At 37.8% G+C, this 20118-nt stretch overlaps 1 protein-coding gene across 9 annotated transcripts in view; it reads right to left on the bottom strand.

The window, feature by feature from the left end:
• kcnip4a (potassium voltage-gated channel interacting protein 4a) overlaps positions 1-20118 on the bottom strand; it is a 248446-nt gene that overhangs the window by 51026 nt on the left and 177302 nt on the right. The window contains exon 1 of one of the 9 annotated variants that reach the window (XM_056240367.1): positions 10331-10702. The exons of the other annotated variants lie outside the window; for them this stretch is intronic. Within the exon in view, the coding sequence (XP_056096342.1) occupies positions 10331-10523 (193 nt within the window). The 5' untranslated portion in view covers positions 10524-10702. Of the gene's footprint in view, positions 1-10330; positions 10703-20118 lie in introns of those variants that run through there. 9 annotated transcript variants of the gene reach the window in all.

The following is a 20118-nucleotide window of genomic DNA, read 5'->3' as shown; positions in this document are numbered from 1 at the left end:
GACGGCTATGTTCATTCTTACATCCAACAACAAAAATCCCTCAATCGCTTATGAGACATTCTTGTCTACAGCTGCTCCGGCGTCGAAACAATGGCAGACTGTGTGTGTACAGCTCACTCAGGGCGGGTCTACGCTAAAACTGCAGTGTCAGTCAACAGTTGTGGGCGGGGCTTGTGCAAAAGTACGTCACATTGCCCCGAATCTGAAAACGGCTTGTTCTGAGACAGACAGAGCTTATGATTTTTTTTTTTTTTTTTTTTTTTTTTTAAGCACTGGGTGGATTTTTATCATTATAGGGTAGTTGTGTACACACACTGCCAACACACATTTATGTTCAAACGCCATGTAAAAGTGAATTTTGCATAATAGGTGCCCTTTAAATAATGTACTTTAGTGCAAAGTGAATTTAAAAAAATATATTAGAGACACATTTAAAATATAATATCAACTTTAAATGTAATACTGCATGAAGTTGACATTATAATCAAGTAGCCTTTACGTGTGCTTCTTCATTGTTAAAATAAGTGTGCTTTTTTAAAAAGCACAACAACACAGTGATTTAAAATGCATACTTGAATGGAAAACATTTAATCATTAATATTAAATTATCTGCAAGTACACAGGTGCACATTCAATACAATTATGTGCACTTTTTTTCCACAAGGGATTTGAAAGTGACCTTATGTGATGTTTCCTTTCACCCCAGACCCTCAATAAGATGACAATGCAAACATGCTGTTGTCAAAAGTAATGCATTTTCAAGACTTCTTGACAGAGGTAGAGAAAAAAAAAAGTCATGTATATCATGAAATATCCTCCTTCTGTGTGTGTGATCACTATATGGGCACTTAAGAAAAGGTCAGACTTATAGCTGTCCTCTTGAAATAGAAGCTGGTAAAAGCTTTTAGTCCTTTCTGCTGTGTGACTTTGGACAAATGAGTAAGTAGGCAGCTCAGACATATACAAGGTCAAAACAGTGAACCGAGATTCTCAGACCATCCAAACCGATGCTGCAGGTGCGAGCATCTTCTGCCTACTTTCAGTTCGACTTAATATCGCATAAATAGTAAATAAGTCATCTGAAATAAACATTTTATAATTTGAAAAAAATTCTATAAATCAATAATTACACTGTTGACCCTTCCATTACCCCTTAACCCACCCTTAAACCTACCCATACCACCAAACCAGTTCCTAACCTTACCCATATCCCCCCTCAATAGCAGCAAAAGTGTTTTGCAATACATCAACAGAACAAGTATGTACCTAACAATTATTCTTTAAGAAAAGAGACCTAATATAAAGTGACCAAAAATAACTAATAATTTTGTTGTCATTTGGTTTTCTTCCCTTTTTGCTATATGCACCACAACAATTCTCTGTTACTCACTAGGAAAAACTAGCCTGACTTCGTCATACTCATATTCTAGTCAGAATGTGAGTCTGATACTGCTCCATAGGGCTTTGATTATGAGGCGTGTCTAAACCGAACCAGGAAAAGAAAAACTCTGCACTCAATTGGATAGACCTACAACCAATCAGAGCAACGCAGTAAGTCAGCTAGTTGCATAGTATAGTTTCAACGGAACTCAACTGCACGCACGCTGGAAGAAGTAGTAAAATAATGAGCGTTGCTTCTTTTACTTGGTCCTCCATGAGTGCGAGTGTGCGACCAAAGGAGAAACCACAACGACCACAGGGTTTTCATTGCGTCCAATCTTCTTAGCGACCATCGGAGCCAGCTGATAAAATAAACTTTTGCCGAATCCCATAGGAAGGACGGCAAACACATCTTTCCGATCGTCAAATGCCTTGATTGCAGTTCTCTGTTCGTCTTTTAAAATGAATGCACTGTCGATTTATTTTACAACAGACGGAATAGCGGAATCTATACATCTCAATTCTCCAGCTGCAGTCATCTCTGAGGGAAACCAGTTCAACCCAAGCGCTCTTTGATAACGGGATGATTATGTAACTGCAGATCATCTGTCCATCATCGTATAAAGCCCGCCCTGGCTATTTGATTGGGCCGACCATTTCTGATCCGATCATAATTACTCCTCAATGGATCGAGTCCAGACCGAACTTCCCGACCAAAACATGTTGTGGGCGGGGTTCGGGCTGGCATCCAGGCTAAGGAAAAACTATTTTATGCATCAAATTCAAAATAAGCGCATATTTAACTTATTGGCATTTCCATCTAACTAGTTCTAAAGCTTAGAAGCTAAAGTAAAAACACTTAATATCAATGTCTCTTTCTGTCGTTCATACACACACATACTGTTACATGTTCCCTGGTTTTGTGTTTATGTTTTGTGCCGTGAGGTGGAGGTGACAACTCCACAAATATGCAGAGACGTGCAAAGAAAATGGCCGACAACAACAGACTACTGAAACACGGGTATAAATACGCAGGAAAACAAGGGGCTAACAAGGAACAAGCGTGAACAATGAATCACTGTGGAAACTAATGAGGCTAAGAAAACAAAGGCAAACAGGAACTAAACACAATAGGTGAAACACTAGAACAAGGAAAATAGAAAATACACTTCAAAATAAAAGTCCATATATTAAAACCAAGAAACACAAAACCATTAAAAATGTAACACATACACACTTCATTAATTGCTGCACTCTTGTGTTTCTTTATTGTAGAAGTCTGCAAATGATTCATTGAAAAACTCGTCTATTGGTAAGCATGTCTCATGATCAAAGACTGTCAAATTCACCCCTGTCCTCAGTTATAGTACTCAAGCAAGGCTCGTTTCCACTGAGGCGTAAAGTTTGTAAGCTAATGTTTCTAACAGCAAGTTATTCTTTCATGTACTCTGGCAAACACACAGGCGAAGTGTGTATACACATTAGTTTTGTCAAAAGTATTGATATTTCGATATATATTGATTCTAAAATATCTGAAACGGTTCCAATACTCCTTTTCTGCAGTATTGATACACCGATACGATACAAGCTGAACGTTCTCACTCTCTCAGATGCCGAATTCTTTCTTGGCTTATTCCTCTTAAACGAGCAAATACATACAAAATTATGTCAGAATGCCAGGTATACATGGCAGTTCTCCCTGTGGTATCGAAAATGGTATCGAATATTGATATTTTTCAAGGTATCGTATCGAAGATGGAAATTCCAGTATTGTGGCAACACTAATACACTAATACACACACTAATGCATATTCAAAGGATGCAAGGCCTTCATGAGGACAGACAGGGACTAACTGCAAGATGACTGGATTATGATGAGCTGCTACTGCTTTCATATGGAAGTCTACAAAGTTTGGCACATGCTTTCTTTATTATACCAAAACACATGTCTCACCAGCATGATCTATTTTGATGAGATTAATGTATAAAGCCCTCTGGAGTCTTTTGTCTTGGCTCAACTGCAACCATGTAACCTGAGGCGCAAGTCAAATTTTGATCATGACTTGAGATTTGACTGACTTGAAAAACAACATCTTGGATCCAAGTTCCAAGTTTCAATAGTATATGTGCTGAATCAGAGCCATTGACTGACAGAAACTCCCTGCACTGGGATCAGACCATGCACACTGAATCATACAGCACAAAGCTTGTGAAGCAAGAAGCAGTAGCATGAACTCTGATCATAGACCTATCAAGCAATAGCAAACAGAACATTATAATTTTGTCTTAATTGGGACTTAAAAAACAAACAAGAAACATAAAACCTGATGTTGAGTTCAGTATCTGTAGCCACAACAGAGAACGGTGTAGGCATTCACAAACATGAACAAATAAATTGTCCGGCATTCAAACTCTGAGAACACAGACACTAAACCAGTCATTACCTTCTGATTTTATCCAACTCTCAAGAGATGGAGGGTAAAAGAGAGATAAGGCACATTCTGAAGTTTGAGAGTTCAGAGATATTTGAAGATCACTGCACTTTTATTTGACTTTCGCTGTCTGGAGCAAAATAAAACGAAATTGAAAGGCTGCCACTCAAGATTTTTTGGGGTAAGCGTAATAAGAACTCCTGTTTTCCCATCTACATATGAAAGCATTATTTGGCAAAAATAATAAATAAATGTTTGAATAAAGGAATGAATGAATGAATGGTCTGGTAGTCTTTGATTACTGAGAGGGTAAGCACTCCAGTTTTTCATCATTACATATGAAAGCAGTATTTAGCAAAACAAACAAACAAACAAACAAACAAACAAACAAACAAACACACGTGTGTTTGCAACCAGGTGTTTTGGTTGTCTTCAATTATTGAGAGGGTATGCACTAATTTTTCATTATATGAAAGCAGTATTTAGGAAAACAAACAAACAAACAAACAAACAAACAAACATGTGTGCAACCATATAGATGTTTTGGTAGTCTTTGATTACTGAGAGGGTAAGCACTCCTGTTTTTCATCATTACATGAAAGCAGTATTTAGGAAAACAAACAAACAAACAAACACACGTGTGTTTGCAACCAGGTGTTTTGGTAGTCTTCAATTATTGAGAGGGTATGTGCACTAATTTTTCATTATATGAAAGCAGTATTTAGGAAAACAAACAAACAAACAAACAAACAAAAAAACAAAAAAACGTGTGTGCAACCATATAGATGTTTTGGTAGTCTTTGATTACTGAGAGGGTAAGCACTCCTGTTTTTCATCATTACATGAAAGCAGTATTTAGGAAAACAAACAAACAAACAAACAAACAAACAAACAAACAAACGAACAAACACACACACGTGTGTTTGCAACCAGGTGTTTTGGTAGTCTTCAATTATTGAGAGGGTATGCACTAATTTTTCATTATATGAAAGCAGTATTTAGGAAAACAAACAAACAAACAAACAAACAAACAAACATGTGTGCAACCATATAGATGTTTTGGTAGTCTTTGATTACTGAGAGGGTAAGCACTCCTGTTTTTCATCATTACATGAAAGCAGTATTTAGGAAAACAAACAAACAAAACAAACGTGTTTGCAACCATGCAGGTGTTTTGGAAGTCTTTAATTACTGATAGGGTAAGCACTAATTTTTTTGTCATTATATAAAAGCAGTATTTAGCAAAACAAACAATCAAACAAACAAACAAACAATCAAACATACAAACAAGAGTGTGTTTGACTTTGCAACCATGTAGGTGTTTAGGTAGTCTTTGATTACTCAGTGGGTAAGCTCTCCAGTTTTTCATCATTATATAAAAGCAATATTTAGCAAAACAAACAAACAAAAACAAACAAACAAACAAATGTTTGTGTGCAACTATGTAGGTGTTTTGGTAGTCTTCGATTACTGAGTGGGTAAGCTCTCCTGTTTTTCATCATTGTACGAAAGCAGTATTTAGCAAAACAAGCAAGCAAACAAACAAATAAAATTGATTGTGCAACTGTGTTTTGCTAGTATTTGATTACTACGGGGCCAAAATAAATAAATGAATTAATTAATAACAAATAAATCAAATTAACAAATGAATACATACAAAATAAATACTTTAAAATGTATAATTTAAAAAAAATTAAACCAGACAGATTATTATCATTGCACCTCAGCCCTGTCCTTCTGAACTAAATTTCATCCTCAGACCTTTTATAAACTTGTAAATCTCATGTCAAAAAATACATGTCAAAGACAAAGGCCAGAAGTGAGGGTATACCGCACCGTTGCGGCTGCGATGTTCTCTGTCTTAATGCTTGGCGCCGCTGTTAATTTGACACGGGAACTTTATGAGTCCCTGAGTCACACTCGTCGAGTGCATGTGCACCTGTGTGAGTGCAGGTCAACTGGACAATATTTATCTTCACTGACACACTGATTGGGTGCGATCTCTTGTTGTCTGGGCTTTTGTTCCACAGTGCTTACAGCCTTAATGATTAAATGACCCCTGATCTAGGGTCAGTAACACCTGTGAGCTCATAATTGACATCAGGGCTAAAACATTTACAGAGAGTAGCCGTCTGTGACTGGGTTCATGGCAGATATCTATGTTAAAGAGGGATGGAAGCTCAAACTAAGCTGGGAAAAGATGTTGGCATTTAGAGTGGCATTAGATAGGCAGCGTGATATAATCCTAAACCGCTTGTAGTGTTTGACATTTCATAAACTTAAAGAAACACTTTGCTAATAAGATCCATTGTTCAGCCGACATCCTATTAGCTCTAATACTGACAGTAAATGAGCCATTGAAATGAACCCACAGAGACATGGAAAAACAAAACCTGGAAAATGAAGCAAAACTGGGTGGATTGCACGGCGTACAATTGTTGGACAGAGTCTGTGATCGCAGAAGTGCATTTAATCACCAGAGCAAGCAAGCACAGAAAGTAATGATCTCTGGCCTCTGATTTCTGAAGCCTCCCATAGTAATGGAACAGCATGATATCAGAGTGTGGAAGGTGACTCTGTAAGGCAGTGTACACACTCCAGCTAAATCCGGTTGTCAGTTCACCTTTTAGTGTATAATCCCCTTCTGTACGTACACAGAGTTCAGTAATCTAAAAACAAATCATCTCCCCGCAAAATTTCCCTGAGCAACTAGTTGTTAATGAAGTATTTTAACACGCATCAAAGATGTACCTCACTTCTGCGTCACGTGTGTGTGGTGCAAGAAAATCACAGGATATAGAAGCGAAACCATCTCTGAAAGAGGTACGAGTCATCGGCTGCATCCGAAATCGCATACTTCCCTATATAGTAGGTGAAAAACAGTATGTGACAAAAGAAGTCTGAATTCCCAGTACTCAAAATAATAGGCAAAAAATACCAGGATGACCTACTTCTTCTGGCGAGATTCTGAAGTGTGCATCGATGGACACTTTACTATCCCATGAGGCCACGGGAGAGGATTTATGAATGGCGGTGAAGCGACGCAACTGACGCTGGTAGGTCACGTGATAATAACAACACGGTGAATGTAGTACGTCCAGATTACATTCATACTACACACATTCATAATATATAGAACATACTTTTTTTAGTGGTCATGAAGTAATTACTCATTCAAAATAAGTACCTACTTTCATCAACTCGTTTTTGTTGTCAGATCTTCCTAGAAAAAACAGCGAACAAGGCAGTGTTGGGGTAGTTACTCAAAAAAGGTAATTAGTTACTAGTTACTAGTTACTTCTGTAAATTGTAATGAGATTACTTTACTAGTTACTGCGTTTGAAAAGTAACTTCACTACTTATTACTTTACTTTCCCGTTTCTTAATTTATGGACAAATATCATAGCCCTATCATCACTTAGCCTGTCTACATAGTGTTTATTGTATAAATATATACAAAATGGCATGTAAAACCATATGAAAGAACAATATCCCTGTCTGCACAAGGAAATATATCTCACTGTAAAATCCACAAACAAGGAGGCTATGGTGCGGTCATTTTAAAATGGGGTCAACACACAAGTTTTAAAACACAGGCTTTGGGAAACATGAGAATAAACTCTTCTCCTGAGAACAAAACAAGCTTTTTATTCGACTCATGGCAATAAAAATAAAAAATGAAGTGGTCAATGAAAAATAATAAAATAAAGGTCACTTTTACATTTTTAATCTTAATTTAAAATGCATTTTTCTTGGCGATTCAATAGTCGGCAGGGGAAGCATTCCTCTACAATGAACCCTGCAACAAGCCTGTTCATTTTGTTTTGTGTTACCTGCTGTGCTCCAAGACTTGAGAAGAGTTTTTGTAACAGCGCGCGCGGCGCCGAATCCGAGGATGAACGACTTCAAGAAGCCGAATCTGCCCGAGCATGTAGCCTACGTCTCACCGTGACCGCACCGGCACACAGTTTGCGTGTCTAAATCAGTTGCTTATGTTTACAAAATGAGCCTACAATAGCATAATAAGCATTTTTAATAGAAAGATCCATGTTTTATAAAATGTCCACGAAACTTAATGAAATGTTTAGTGAAATTAGAAACTATTTAAGAGATCGTTGATTTAGTTCTATAGTCTACATACATGTTTTTATATCCACATTTTGTTCTAATGTCACAAGTAATAATCTCAGGGTTTACTGGATTTTACGTACACGATTCTTTTTGTAGTGTTATTGGTGGTGATGTAGCCTACTAAAATAAACATCGTCACGTGTGGACCTTTCTTCTTCTCACCGTTGATTCCTGATGGTTAAGAGGACAATTACTCGAGTCGCCCCGTCGTTTCACAGAATAGTACAATGGCGAGCGCGTCGAGTATAAACGCCTCGTCCGTTTGGGGAGGTGCGCGTGCAGTCAGCGGAGACTCGCGCTGCAGAGACCCCCTGTCTCCGTCTCCGTCTCCATTTCCCTCTCTCCTTCGCACCGGCAGCTATGTCACTCAAATCGATCTCTATGGCAACGGTGCGCACGCACCACTAGACAGAACTTTACACACAAGCAAACACGGCTTGGGTAACGCAGGAAAGCGCGTTCCTATAGTATAGTAAAGTAGTGTAGTTACCGATATTTTTAGTGTAATGCGTTACTTTACTTCGTTACCCAAAAAAGTAATATCGTTACTGTAATCCGTTACTTTGTAACTCGTTACCCCCAACACTGGAACAAGGCCATAATAAACCGAGATAAATCCAAATGCTTTATATTGACAAAAGGACCAAAATTGCAACCCGCACCTGCCTACTTTATCACCTCCAAAAACTGGATCGCTTTATGAGCCAAGCTCAAACAACAAGCCTAAAAACGCTTATAATAAGTGGACATGGCAACACTTCAAGTGTACGCTCTGCAAAACAAACATATAAATAAAAAAGCAATGCCTCTGTAGACAGCAGTTTAGGTAAAACTGCAGAACATTATGAGTCTTTGGTTGCTGTATTATTATTTGGTCAAAAATAGCGGATAACAAACAAACAAGATGGAACTTTACAGTGTGTACGTGTCCTGAATATCTATGTGTGGATGCACCCAACATACACCAGCATAAGGTATGTTTTGCATGCTGGAACCAGATTGGGATGCTGGTTGCTGGTTTACTGGTCACCACCAGCATGGGAATAGCTGGTGGACCGGCTATACCAGCTCAGTTTTGCTTGAGAACAGCATGACTATGCTGGTCCACCAGCTTGAACACCACTCAGCTCTACCCAGCACAAACCAGCCTGGACCAGCATGGAATTCATGATGGAAATTTCAGCAGGGATGACAAACCTCTGTACAAAACAAACAATTTTACTTTCATTGAGACAAACCAATTACATGTACAGCTACAGTATAGCTTGCTATCCAAGACAAAAGTTGTGGACATATATGCAAAACAATATGTCAATACTCTCATTATACACACTCTTTATCCCTTTTAAAAAATTTTTTTTATGCTTCTCAACAACGGAAACTGTCATCTCTTAACTTCCCTTCTTTTCTTCTGTGCAACACAAAAGCTTTTCAGATTTCCACATTCAAATTTTCTGTTTTGGTAAAGTTCATGTACATATTTTTGTCTTCCAGTGAGCCGGATTTGTTCTCTGCAAGTTCAGTCTTGTGTCATAAATGAGCCATATTTGAATGTGCAAGATATTGATGCGTGTGAATGCTATTGTATGACTTCAGAGTCAGATGAATATAGTGCACGAATCACATGGGTTACTCTTGTTTTACATTTGGAGCGTGAACATTTTCTTGCAGATGAGTAAATTATGACAGAGTTTTCATTTCTTGAGAACTATAACTATTTCATTCTATATACGTTGTTTAGAATTAAAATGAAAATAAATAAAAATTGGGAAGAAATGTACAGCTTGCATGTGAACAGGTGCAGAAATGAATACATGTTTGACATGAAACTATGTTGTTTTTAGCGACTGAACCCAGAATTAAAAGAGAAGAAACTGATTCTGCATCTTTTATGGTGACGGCAAGCAAATAATATCATATGTTGTTATAAAAAATAATGCTATTGAAAAATGTAGAAAGCATGAGGAAAAAAGATTCTGAGCAGGTCAATTTGTTAAAGTGTTGATTATTTTGGTTTGTTATGTTTTTTTTAATAGTTGAATCTAATATTTGGTAACACTTTACAATAAGGTCCCATTAGTTAAAGCATTAACTAACACCCAGCAATATATTAGGAAAACCAAATGCGTGTCCACCTGGCTCCTCAAAAGACGCACTTCTCCTGACGTATTCACACAAACACTTACAACTTGTCTCCAAAGCCATATTTCCATTGCATTCACAAACCTAGCAGCAGAATATTTGCCATTTCACATCTTTCCATGCACACCAACATTCTCACATATTTCCAAAACTCCTAAACAAGCCTATTTGTCAAGGTCATTCTGACAGGACATCCAAAAAAGATCTCGGATGCATCGACTCTTCATCATCAGTCTCTCTCTTACCCTCTGAGAAGTTGATAAGCCCGAGCAGATGAAGCAGCTTGAGCGAAGCGCACACGATCAACACAATGCCGAGCGTCTGCAGACCCTCCGTTTCCCACATGGCGTTCACCACCGCGACCCCCTGCTCCTGCTCATGCCACCTGCCTGACCCCGTGCCAAACTCCTCGCTCCAGTTCCGTCCAGCCCCCAGCATGCACTGGCCGGGCCGCCCCAGGCACCCTCGTGGTGCAGCGCTCCACTCCTGCTCCAAATCCAGCCTGGGAGGCTGAGGTTCAACTCTGGGGATCCGAGTCTCCCAACACAGAAGAGTCAGAGACCAGAGCGTGAGTTTGAAATGTGTGCCGACGTGCGAGAGGTTTCGGAGTGTGTGTGGGGTGGGGGAGAGAGAGAGAGAGAGAGAGAGAGAGAGATGAGGGGAGGGAAAGGAAATGAGATGAGGAGAGCGAAATCATTGAGGAAAAGTGATGAGAAAAATATATTCAACTGCTCTCTCTTCATGTCCTCACTCCCTTCACTTAAAACTAGTTTAATCTAATTATCACCGAATTCGCATCATTTCCTATGGATATAGAGCGGCATGAACATGGCCTGTAATTCAACACACAACATGCTGAGGAAAAAAAAAAATCAATGCATAATGAACTCATCCTTTAAACAGTTTGACAGTGCATTTATTTGCACGATGTCTATACTCTAAGGACACCCATCGATTACACGACTGAAGAGGAAAGTCTGTCTTGTTCAATAAAGTGCACTCACTATATAACCCTTAGAGGGACAGTTCACCCCCATATTAAAAAGCTGTCATTATTTATTTATTCACCCTTCTGAATCCACACTGCTTTTATGGTTTTCAGGATAAACACAAAAGGCGAATTGTGAAGAATCAATACACTGGTTTTTTCCCAGTAACCACAGGCTAAAGAAGCACCACAGAATTCCTTCTGAAGTCATAGTTTGAAGAACAGTCTGAAAATGATTCACTCTCAAAATAAACCATTCATTCTTATGAAAAAGAAGTGTGCTTAATTGTATTGCACTAGCGGATAATGTAATTTGAAAGAAATCAAACACTTAGCACATTTAAAACAATACACTTTGTAAAAATGTCAAATTAAAAGGTTTACTTTGAAAGCATTTTAAATCATTATGCTTTTATAATCTTTTGTTGTGCTTTAAAGAAGTACACTTATTTTGATGTGTTGACTAAAATACTAAAGCACATGTGTAAAGTAGCCTACTTGATTACAGTAGTGTGTTACATTTAAAGTTAATATATTTTAAAATGCTTCATCATTACAAATGTGTCAAATAAATACATCAATACAAGTTTCAATATAAATGACTCTAAATCACTCTAAAGTTCAGCTGACTGAATTTAACACAAAACACATTTTCATTTAATTCCAGTTTACATGATATAAAGCGTCCGAAAACATTACATTCAGGTTACACTTATTATATTATTTGAAAGTATATTATTTTTTGTAGAAAGTATTCTTTTTAAAAGTATGTTAAAGTGTAGTTCTTTTTCTGCTATGGAAAGACCTATGTGAAAATTCTATACAATTATAAAATCAACTGCATAAGGGCTTGATGAGGACGAGTGAATAATGACACAAATTACTTTCAACTCATCATTCCATTTTTCCCTTTAAGCAAACAAAATTAAACTCATTATAGCTTAGAACTATTACCTTTGTGCTTACAAGAGACTGTGGATTTACAGTAAAGCATCCTTAAAACTACTACTAATGCTTCCTCCATAAAAATGCATGACTACTGCCACCTTCTGGCCCATAATATACAGTTGAGAGATGCCAAAGGATTGTAACATTACACCAACTCATTGATTTCACACTCTTAGAAGATTCATTATACAGCATAATTCATAAACAGTGCAATTTGCATGTATTACAGTTAATATAGCAATTCCCCATATCTCTAACTGCTTAAAGGTCTCGTACCAAATTATTTTATTCCTTTTTTTGGAGAAAATAATTTAGTGTAGGGTTATTAATGTAGCTCATGTAATTATTCAGATTATGCCTTCAGCCATTTTTAATTTTGCTCATTGTGTTTTTCCCCCTCTATCTGCCTATAATAGCATGGTTTTAATAAAACTATGACACTAGCCCTTAGGGAATCAGAGGGAATGATTATCGACTCATAGTTTCTGCCCAAAAGGTTAAACAGTATAAAATAGTATAAAAAAAAACAAATCGCAGGAAACCACAAACATAAATCAAAGACACCAGCATTCACTCCATTGACAGCTGCAAGTGTCATAATGGCAGTCTCCTCCTGTTCTGTGTTGTCTTTCCGTGAAGTCTTAAAGGTGACGTAAAATGTCAGAGAGTGTTGATGGAGAGCCCTTAGTGGGGTCGATTTCTTATCTCTGTCAAGCATAGGATGTGAACGCTCCTTGTTCTTCGATTTCTGCTGGTTATAAAATCGATTTTGGCGAGAGATTACATATTTCTTTTCACGGTCAAAGGCTCCCTGTCCTGTGGGGACTCTTATCAAGCCTGTCCAACGGAGGGTTATGTGAGGAAAGCCTGTCCTGATTCACACAGCAACACAAACACTGCTTTCAATTCAGCTTTTTAAAAATATCCTCATTTAAAGTGTCAGAGGCGCGACGTAGTGGACGGTGACCTGTAGCTAAAGACTCTGTCAGTGAGGAAGCACACAAGTCCGTCACACATTCACATTTGTGATCATTGCTTGTAAATTGGAAATACCTGCCTAAAGATAAGACAACGCCTTATGAATAATACAGGGGGAACTCAGACTCTGAAGTCACAGAGAGATATGATAGGACTGCATGATAATAAAAAAAGATTTTTTGGGGGGGGTTTTGGGTGAAAACCATCCTTTTAGAACAGCTCAAACCATATCTTTCAGTAACCATAGTGAAAATCTCTTTCCAAATTATGGAAAGAGATTTATTTTAGGGCACTGTTTTTGACCCATTGAAAATGACTTTTATGGTGATTATTATTAAATAAAAATCAGTGCTGTCAAATTGATTAATCGCATCAAACATAAAAGTTTGTATACATACACACACATATATATATATATATATATATATATATATATATACACACACACATCGCATATTATATATTTACAAAAAGTCTGATAAAGGTGTTTGAAATGCCTAAACGGATTGTAAAATAGGCACTATGTTTGTAAAGTAGGCACTATGATTATCTATTAGTCACATATTTGAGGTCTAAATAACTACATTCTCGCCTAAAAAAAACTATTTCGTGACACAACAACAGTAGTATTTGTAAAAAATATGGTGCATCTGCTCGACCGCCATGACAGTGTGATAAAAACGGTGAAACGGTTGAGTGCTGTAACGGTTTATATTTTAGTGTTTGTACACTTTCATTGCAAGTGTATGGCATTTGGTATAGAAATAAACAATGGTAATTAAGTGCTTTTCCTAAAAATGAGAAAGAAAATACAGGGTATTAAAACAGTATGAACTACAAATAAATTCAGTATGTGAGGCTAAATAGATGTGTTTTAATCTGAATTAGGTAAGATGTGTGCTTCCATTTCAGTTTCCACAAATCCCTTCACTCGATTGGGATGTTCTCTTGTGTTCTGGGCGGCAAGTGCAGTAACTGTAACATCGGGCATATTTTGTAGTTTTAAACACATATTTATACCGACTTCATCAGGCTCCGAAAATTCTTTACAAAGAACACAAAGAATGGCCTTCTCAGCTGCCATAGTTGCAACTCTTGCAAAGCATCACCGTTTCTGTTTAAAAAACGTTGTGCAACTTTTTGTCGGGGCTGAACGCAGCCCTGTTGTATAAATATATTTATAAAATGGTTAGTTCCAGTCCTTGATTCTGATTGGTCAATAGTGTTTTATTCCGCTTCACCCAAGGTTATATGAATCACAACACCCCAAGCAACCACTATTAGCAATGTAAACATTATGTTCTTATTAATATTGTTCATTGAAGCTTATACACTCACCTAAAGGATTATTAGGAACACCTGTTCAATTTCTCATTAATGCTATTATCTAATCAACCAATCACATGGCAGTTGCTTCAATGTATTTAGGGGTGTGGTCCTGGTCAAGACAATCTCCTAAACTCCAAACTGAATGTCAGAATGGGAAAGAAAGGTGATTTAAGCAATTTTGAGCGTGGCATGGTTGTTGGTGCCAGACGGGCCGGTCTGAGTATTTCACAATCTGCTCAGTTACTGGGATTTTCACGCACAACCATTTCTAGGGTTTACAAAGAATGGTGTGAAAAGGGAAAAACATCCAGTATGCGGCAGTCCTGTGGGCGAAAATGCCTTGTTGATGCTAGAGGTCAGAGGAGAATGGGCCGACTGATTCAAGCTGATAGAAGAGCAACTTTGACTGAAATAACCACTCGTTACAACCGAGGTATGCAGCAAAGCATTTGTGAAGCCACAACACGCACAACCTTGAGGCGGATGGGCTACAACAGCAGAAGACCCCACCGGGTACCACTCATCTCCACTACAAATAGGAAAAAGAGGATACAATTTGCAAGAGCTCACCAAAATTGGAAAGTTGAAGACTGGAAAAATGTTGCCTGGTCTGATGAGTCTCGATTTCTGTTGAGACATTCAGATGGTAGAGTCAGAATTTGGCGTAAACAGAATGAGAACATGGATCCATCATGCCTTGTTACCACTGTGCAGGCTGGTGGTGGTGGTGTAATGGTGTGGGGGATGTTTTCTTGGCACACTTTAGGCCCCTTAGTGCCAATTGGGCATTGTTTAAATGCCACGGCCTACCTGAGCATTGTTTCTGACCATGTCCATCCCTTTATGGCCACCATGTACCCATCCTCTGATAGCTACTTCCAGCAGGATAATGCACCATGTCACAAAGCTCGAATCATTTCAAATTGGTTTCTTGAACATGACAATGAGTTCACTGTACTAAAATGGCCCCCACAGTCACCAGATCTCAACCCAATAGAGCATCTTTGGGATGTGGTGGAACTGGAGCTTCGTGCCCTGGATGTGCATCCCACAAATCTCCATCAACTGCAAGATGCTATCCTATCAATATGGGCCAACATTTCTAAAGAATGCTTTCAGCACCTTGTTGAATCAATGCCACGTAGAATTGAGGCAGTTCTGAAGGCGAAAGGGGGTCAAACACAGTATTAGTATGGTGTTCCTAATAATCCTTTAGGTGAGTGTAGAGTAGTAGTAGTTGTGAGAGATGGAGTAAACGAGTGTACCTTACAGTAGATATAGCATTTTCCTTCAGGTCAGTCCTATTCGTAATAAAAAATCCATTTGAATGTCCGCTGCAATATCTCAGTTTGGGGTTTTCCCGTGCCTTGACACACTAGTCATTTGTTAGTTGCTCTTGCTTATCAGTGTTCACAATCACAAGAAGTTTCAGTCTTCTCTGACTGACTCGCTCATAAAGACAGTCTTTGCCGCCATCTAAGGGCGAAATAATGTAACTTCTGTTGCTGGTCACGGTCAGGGACTATTTTTTCCAGTGGAAGGAAGGCTTTTAGTGATTTTATTTCATGAAACTTGCATTGATATATATTATTGGCTTTAATATTTGTATTGTGTGGTAACCGTTTTTTTTAAAGCAATAAGGTACTCGAGGCTAATGCTGCATCATGAATAAGTCATGGCTGAAGGGGTTGCAGGCGTGACTTATTCACCATACACCACAGCCTCTTGTACTTATTGCTTACACACACACACACATATATATATATATATATATATATATATATATGTGTGTGTGTGTGTGTGTGTGTGTGTGTGTGTGTGTGTGTAAGCAATAAGGTACGAGAGGCTGTGCTGTATCGATACAGTCACGATACAGCGATACACACTTATTGTGTGTGTGTGTATAAAGGTGATAAAGGTGTTTGAAACAGCTATGTAATGTCTCAGGTAGGCTATAATTACATGCTTAATAGCAATATCCACTATACCACATGAACCAATGTTTGTTTCCAATATGTAAAAAGCAGTAAAATTAGCCCATCATATCCTCAAATCCCCCGAAGCACTGAGTGTGAAATGTAAGCAATTAAAGCTTGTGAAGCGTGGCTGCTCTGAGCAGTGCTGAATACACAATTGAGGGTGAAATAACAGTTTAGGTTTAATTCAAGCAGGACACTGGAGGACCAAATACCAAGCTGCACCCATGTTATTTGATGCAATGAAAATGATGTAATATTCAGTGACATAAGCAATCTTGCTAAAACTTATGTTTGATATGAGAGTCTGTGGCATTTGTCCAGGAAAGCCGGCTAATGTGGTTGGAAAGAAATATATTGCTGGCAACTGGCTGAGACAGACGGCTCACAACTGGCTCAAGGAACAAGACGTTTGTCTGGAAACACTGACCTGCACTTCCATCTATCTGTCAAGAACAGAAGAACATGGCGGTTTACTTGCTTTATACGTTGTAGATTTACAGTGTAAATCTGAAGGATTTTCTTAGAAGTCAGGAATTTATAAGTGCATTTATATGCACTATAAGGACCTTTCAAGAATAGCCTAACATATTTCACTCAACATATTAATAGCAACAAATAAGAATGTCAACTTTTGTCCTTTTTGTTAATGTTATTTTTTTGTTTATTTTACCAGAAAAGAAAGTGCTAATAGTTCACTTTGCCAACTTTTAGGAAGAGATTTATTAAACAAAATATGTTCTGATTGACACACAAATTGCTTGTCACTGGAAACTTTTTCGTGTTGCACTTGGTTAGGACGCTGCATTTTTTACATTTCTAAGACAGGAACATTTGAAGAAAATTGCATGGCATTTCATTGTCATGTTGTCAGCACAGATATATGGGTAGCTTTAAAATGTCAAGAGCATTTATGTTCCATCACCTGTGAAAAATAATTGGTCAAAAATACTCTGGACTGAGGACGAATGACCTATCAAATTACTATAATTTTCTTCAAGCAGAAAAAAACAACAACCTAGTGCAGGGCGGAATAAAAAAAGGCATGCCTTTAGACAAAAGGATTGAAAAAGATGAACTAATAATGAAACTGAAATAAAGATTGAGAAGGATGATCAGTTTGACACACCAACATGGCACATTTCCATCCAGAAAACTGCTTTATCAGTCAAAATGACAACAGATAATGATTGTGTTTTTGTGGCTGCTGCTTCAGACTCTTCATCTGGAGCAACAAATCAAGTTTTACTTTTTAAATGTTTTCTCAATGTAAATATTTTCAGACAATTCTTTGACAATGTCGATGCATGATCCATGTGCTTAGTAGCCTACATGGCTCGTACAAACAGTTACAGAAACTTTGCAAATCTTAAAGTCCCCCTGTAGTCAATAATTGTATCCCTTAAAACTCATCTTTGATCACCAAAATTACATATTAAAATGTTTTTTTTTTCTTGAAAAATAAATTCTTCATGCCTTAAAATAGCTTGCATGTAACTCTACACCCTTGCCTCATTTAGTATATGCGGTTCTATGAATATGCAAATTAGCCCCGCCCCGCCAATTATCACTCGTTGACGTGATTGGTTACAAGGTAGTTTGTGACGTCAGAAACACCAGCGATTTCAAACTGTGATTTCGAGACTGTCTTTGTTTCACTGCAGTTTTAAGGAGAAAATACTGACTTATAAATTTGCTCATGGTTTTTCTTAAAGCATATTATAAACACCATAGACATATAAACAACATTAAAAGCTTGATTTTCACCACAGGGGGACTTAAAATTATAAGAAGATACAAAAACTAGGGCTGTCAGTTTAATCACAGGTTTAGTGGTTTATTTAATGGAAAGGACAGTCATCCAGGATCAACCTGAGGTTAAATGCATTGCCGAAGGTATTAGTGACCATGAATGGAAACTAAATGTTTGTGGTGACAGTTCAAGTGCATGGCAGCATTGTCACTCATGCTATTAATGTGCCAAATCAAATACAAATGGATTAAATAGTTAAAACATGACTGATAAAAGCACATTTCCATAGCTTTGCATTTAAAACTGCAATTATGCTCAATATTTGAAACTACTTGCTTCTGTTAACAGGATTATTTTTTCTCATTTCAGTTATCTCGCTTTCATTTGGTTTCAGTCACAGCATCCAACCTGAACGGAAAAGCACACCTGCGACCACACACACACACACACACACACACACACACACACACACACACACACACACACACACACACACACACACACACACACACACACACACACACACACACACACACACACACACACACACACACACACACACACACACACACACACACACACACACACACACACACACACACACACACACACACACACACACACAATCTGTTTGAGCACAAAAGAATAGAATAGGATATAAAATATGTTTTGTGTAGAAGTAGTTTGTTTTACTTTTTTGGCATTGTGGTTGAAAAAACGATTAGCTACCCAATTTAAATCCTAGTCTGGAAGTCAAAACCAGGATCCTAAAATGCAATTTATTGGTGTGAAATTGTATGCTAACACATTATATATGCCAAGACATTATCTTCTACCTATTTTCCTTAATGCATGTATTATTTCAGGCTTTAGGACATATTGTGAAATAATTTTAGAAACAAATAGGAAAATAGATGAGGAGTGACTGCCATGATTAGTGTCTTAAGATGCATTAAATCACCATTTTAACAAAACCTGTATTGCCACCAAGTGGCAGAAATGAATAACTGCAAGACCATTCATAAACAAATCTCGACCCAAAACAAATGTTCAAACAACTCTCCTAAACAACAACAGTATTGTCTATAACTATATAACAAAATATGTGCAGATAAAATATCAGACAATATTACAAACATAGAAGATTCAGCCATAGCCATAACAATACACTTCTGAAAGCATAATGTACAGTACACACAGAATGACAGCAGATGGCCATGAGAGCGCTGGTCTTGGGCCTGACGGGTGACTGATTCCTGCCAGTGTGTGAGTATTTGGTTTCACACTGATTTACACATGGACTAAGACCCTTCTCCTGCACGAATCCTTCACTTCACTACCATGAACTGACTTGTTTGACCCTCCCTTTTGAAAGAGTGTCATCACAGTATCCATACGACAAAATAGTCTGCTTTCAATGATCAAGATTTGAGTGATGGCTGTAAATACACATTTGTTTTTCCTTACTTTACCTTCCCTCTGGGAAAAAGAAGGACACTTTAGCATACGTTTAAAATGCTTATTTTGACTGTACTGATAAGCATTTATGGTAACCGAAAATATACTTTAATGTCATTTCTGTTGAAACTTGAATGTCAATTACACATTTGCAATAGTCAACACATGAAAATATGTGTACTTCTTCAAAGCACGGAAAGCGATTATTAAAACAAATGTGGTTTGAAGTAAAACTTAATTTGACACCAGTACAAGAAGCACTTTAAAAGGTGTACTCAAGTGTGTTTAAGTACACTTAAAGTCCCTGTAAAGGCAATTTTAACAAAACATTCTAAACACATTCTAAAGGTTAGAAATGTATTGCTAAAACATATTACAAAGACTGTGAACTGTGAAGTACTGAATTGTGGAGTTAGACCGTTAAACAGTTTTTCACCCTGGCAATTTCACGGATTTTTTGGGCGGGTCTAAAACAGGGCTCGATGACGCACTGGAGCTCTTGGACACGCCCCTACTCGATGACGCACTGATACTGATCCCTCTAACAATATAAATAGAGCACATTCGCATCAGTTTGGCGCTCATTTGCGAGTTACTGTCAGT

The sequence above is a fragment of the Rhinichthys klamathensis genome, unplaced genomic scaffold, assembly GCF_029890125.1.
Source record: "Rhinichthys klamathensis goyatoka isolate OS25496 unplaced genomic scaffold, OSU_Roscu_1.1 h1tg000593l_1, whole genome shotgun sequence".
NCBI lineage: Eukaryota > Metazoa > Chordata > Actinopteri > Cypriniformes > Leuciscidae > Rhinichthys > Rhinichthys klamathensis.
This window is presented reverse-complemented; position numbering and strand designations above follow the sequence as displayed.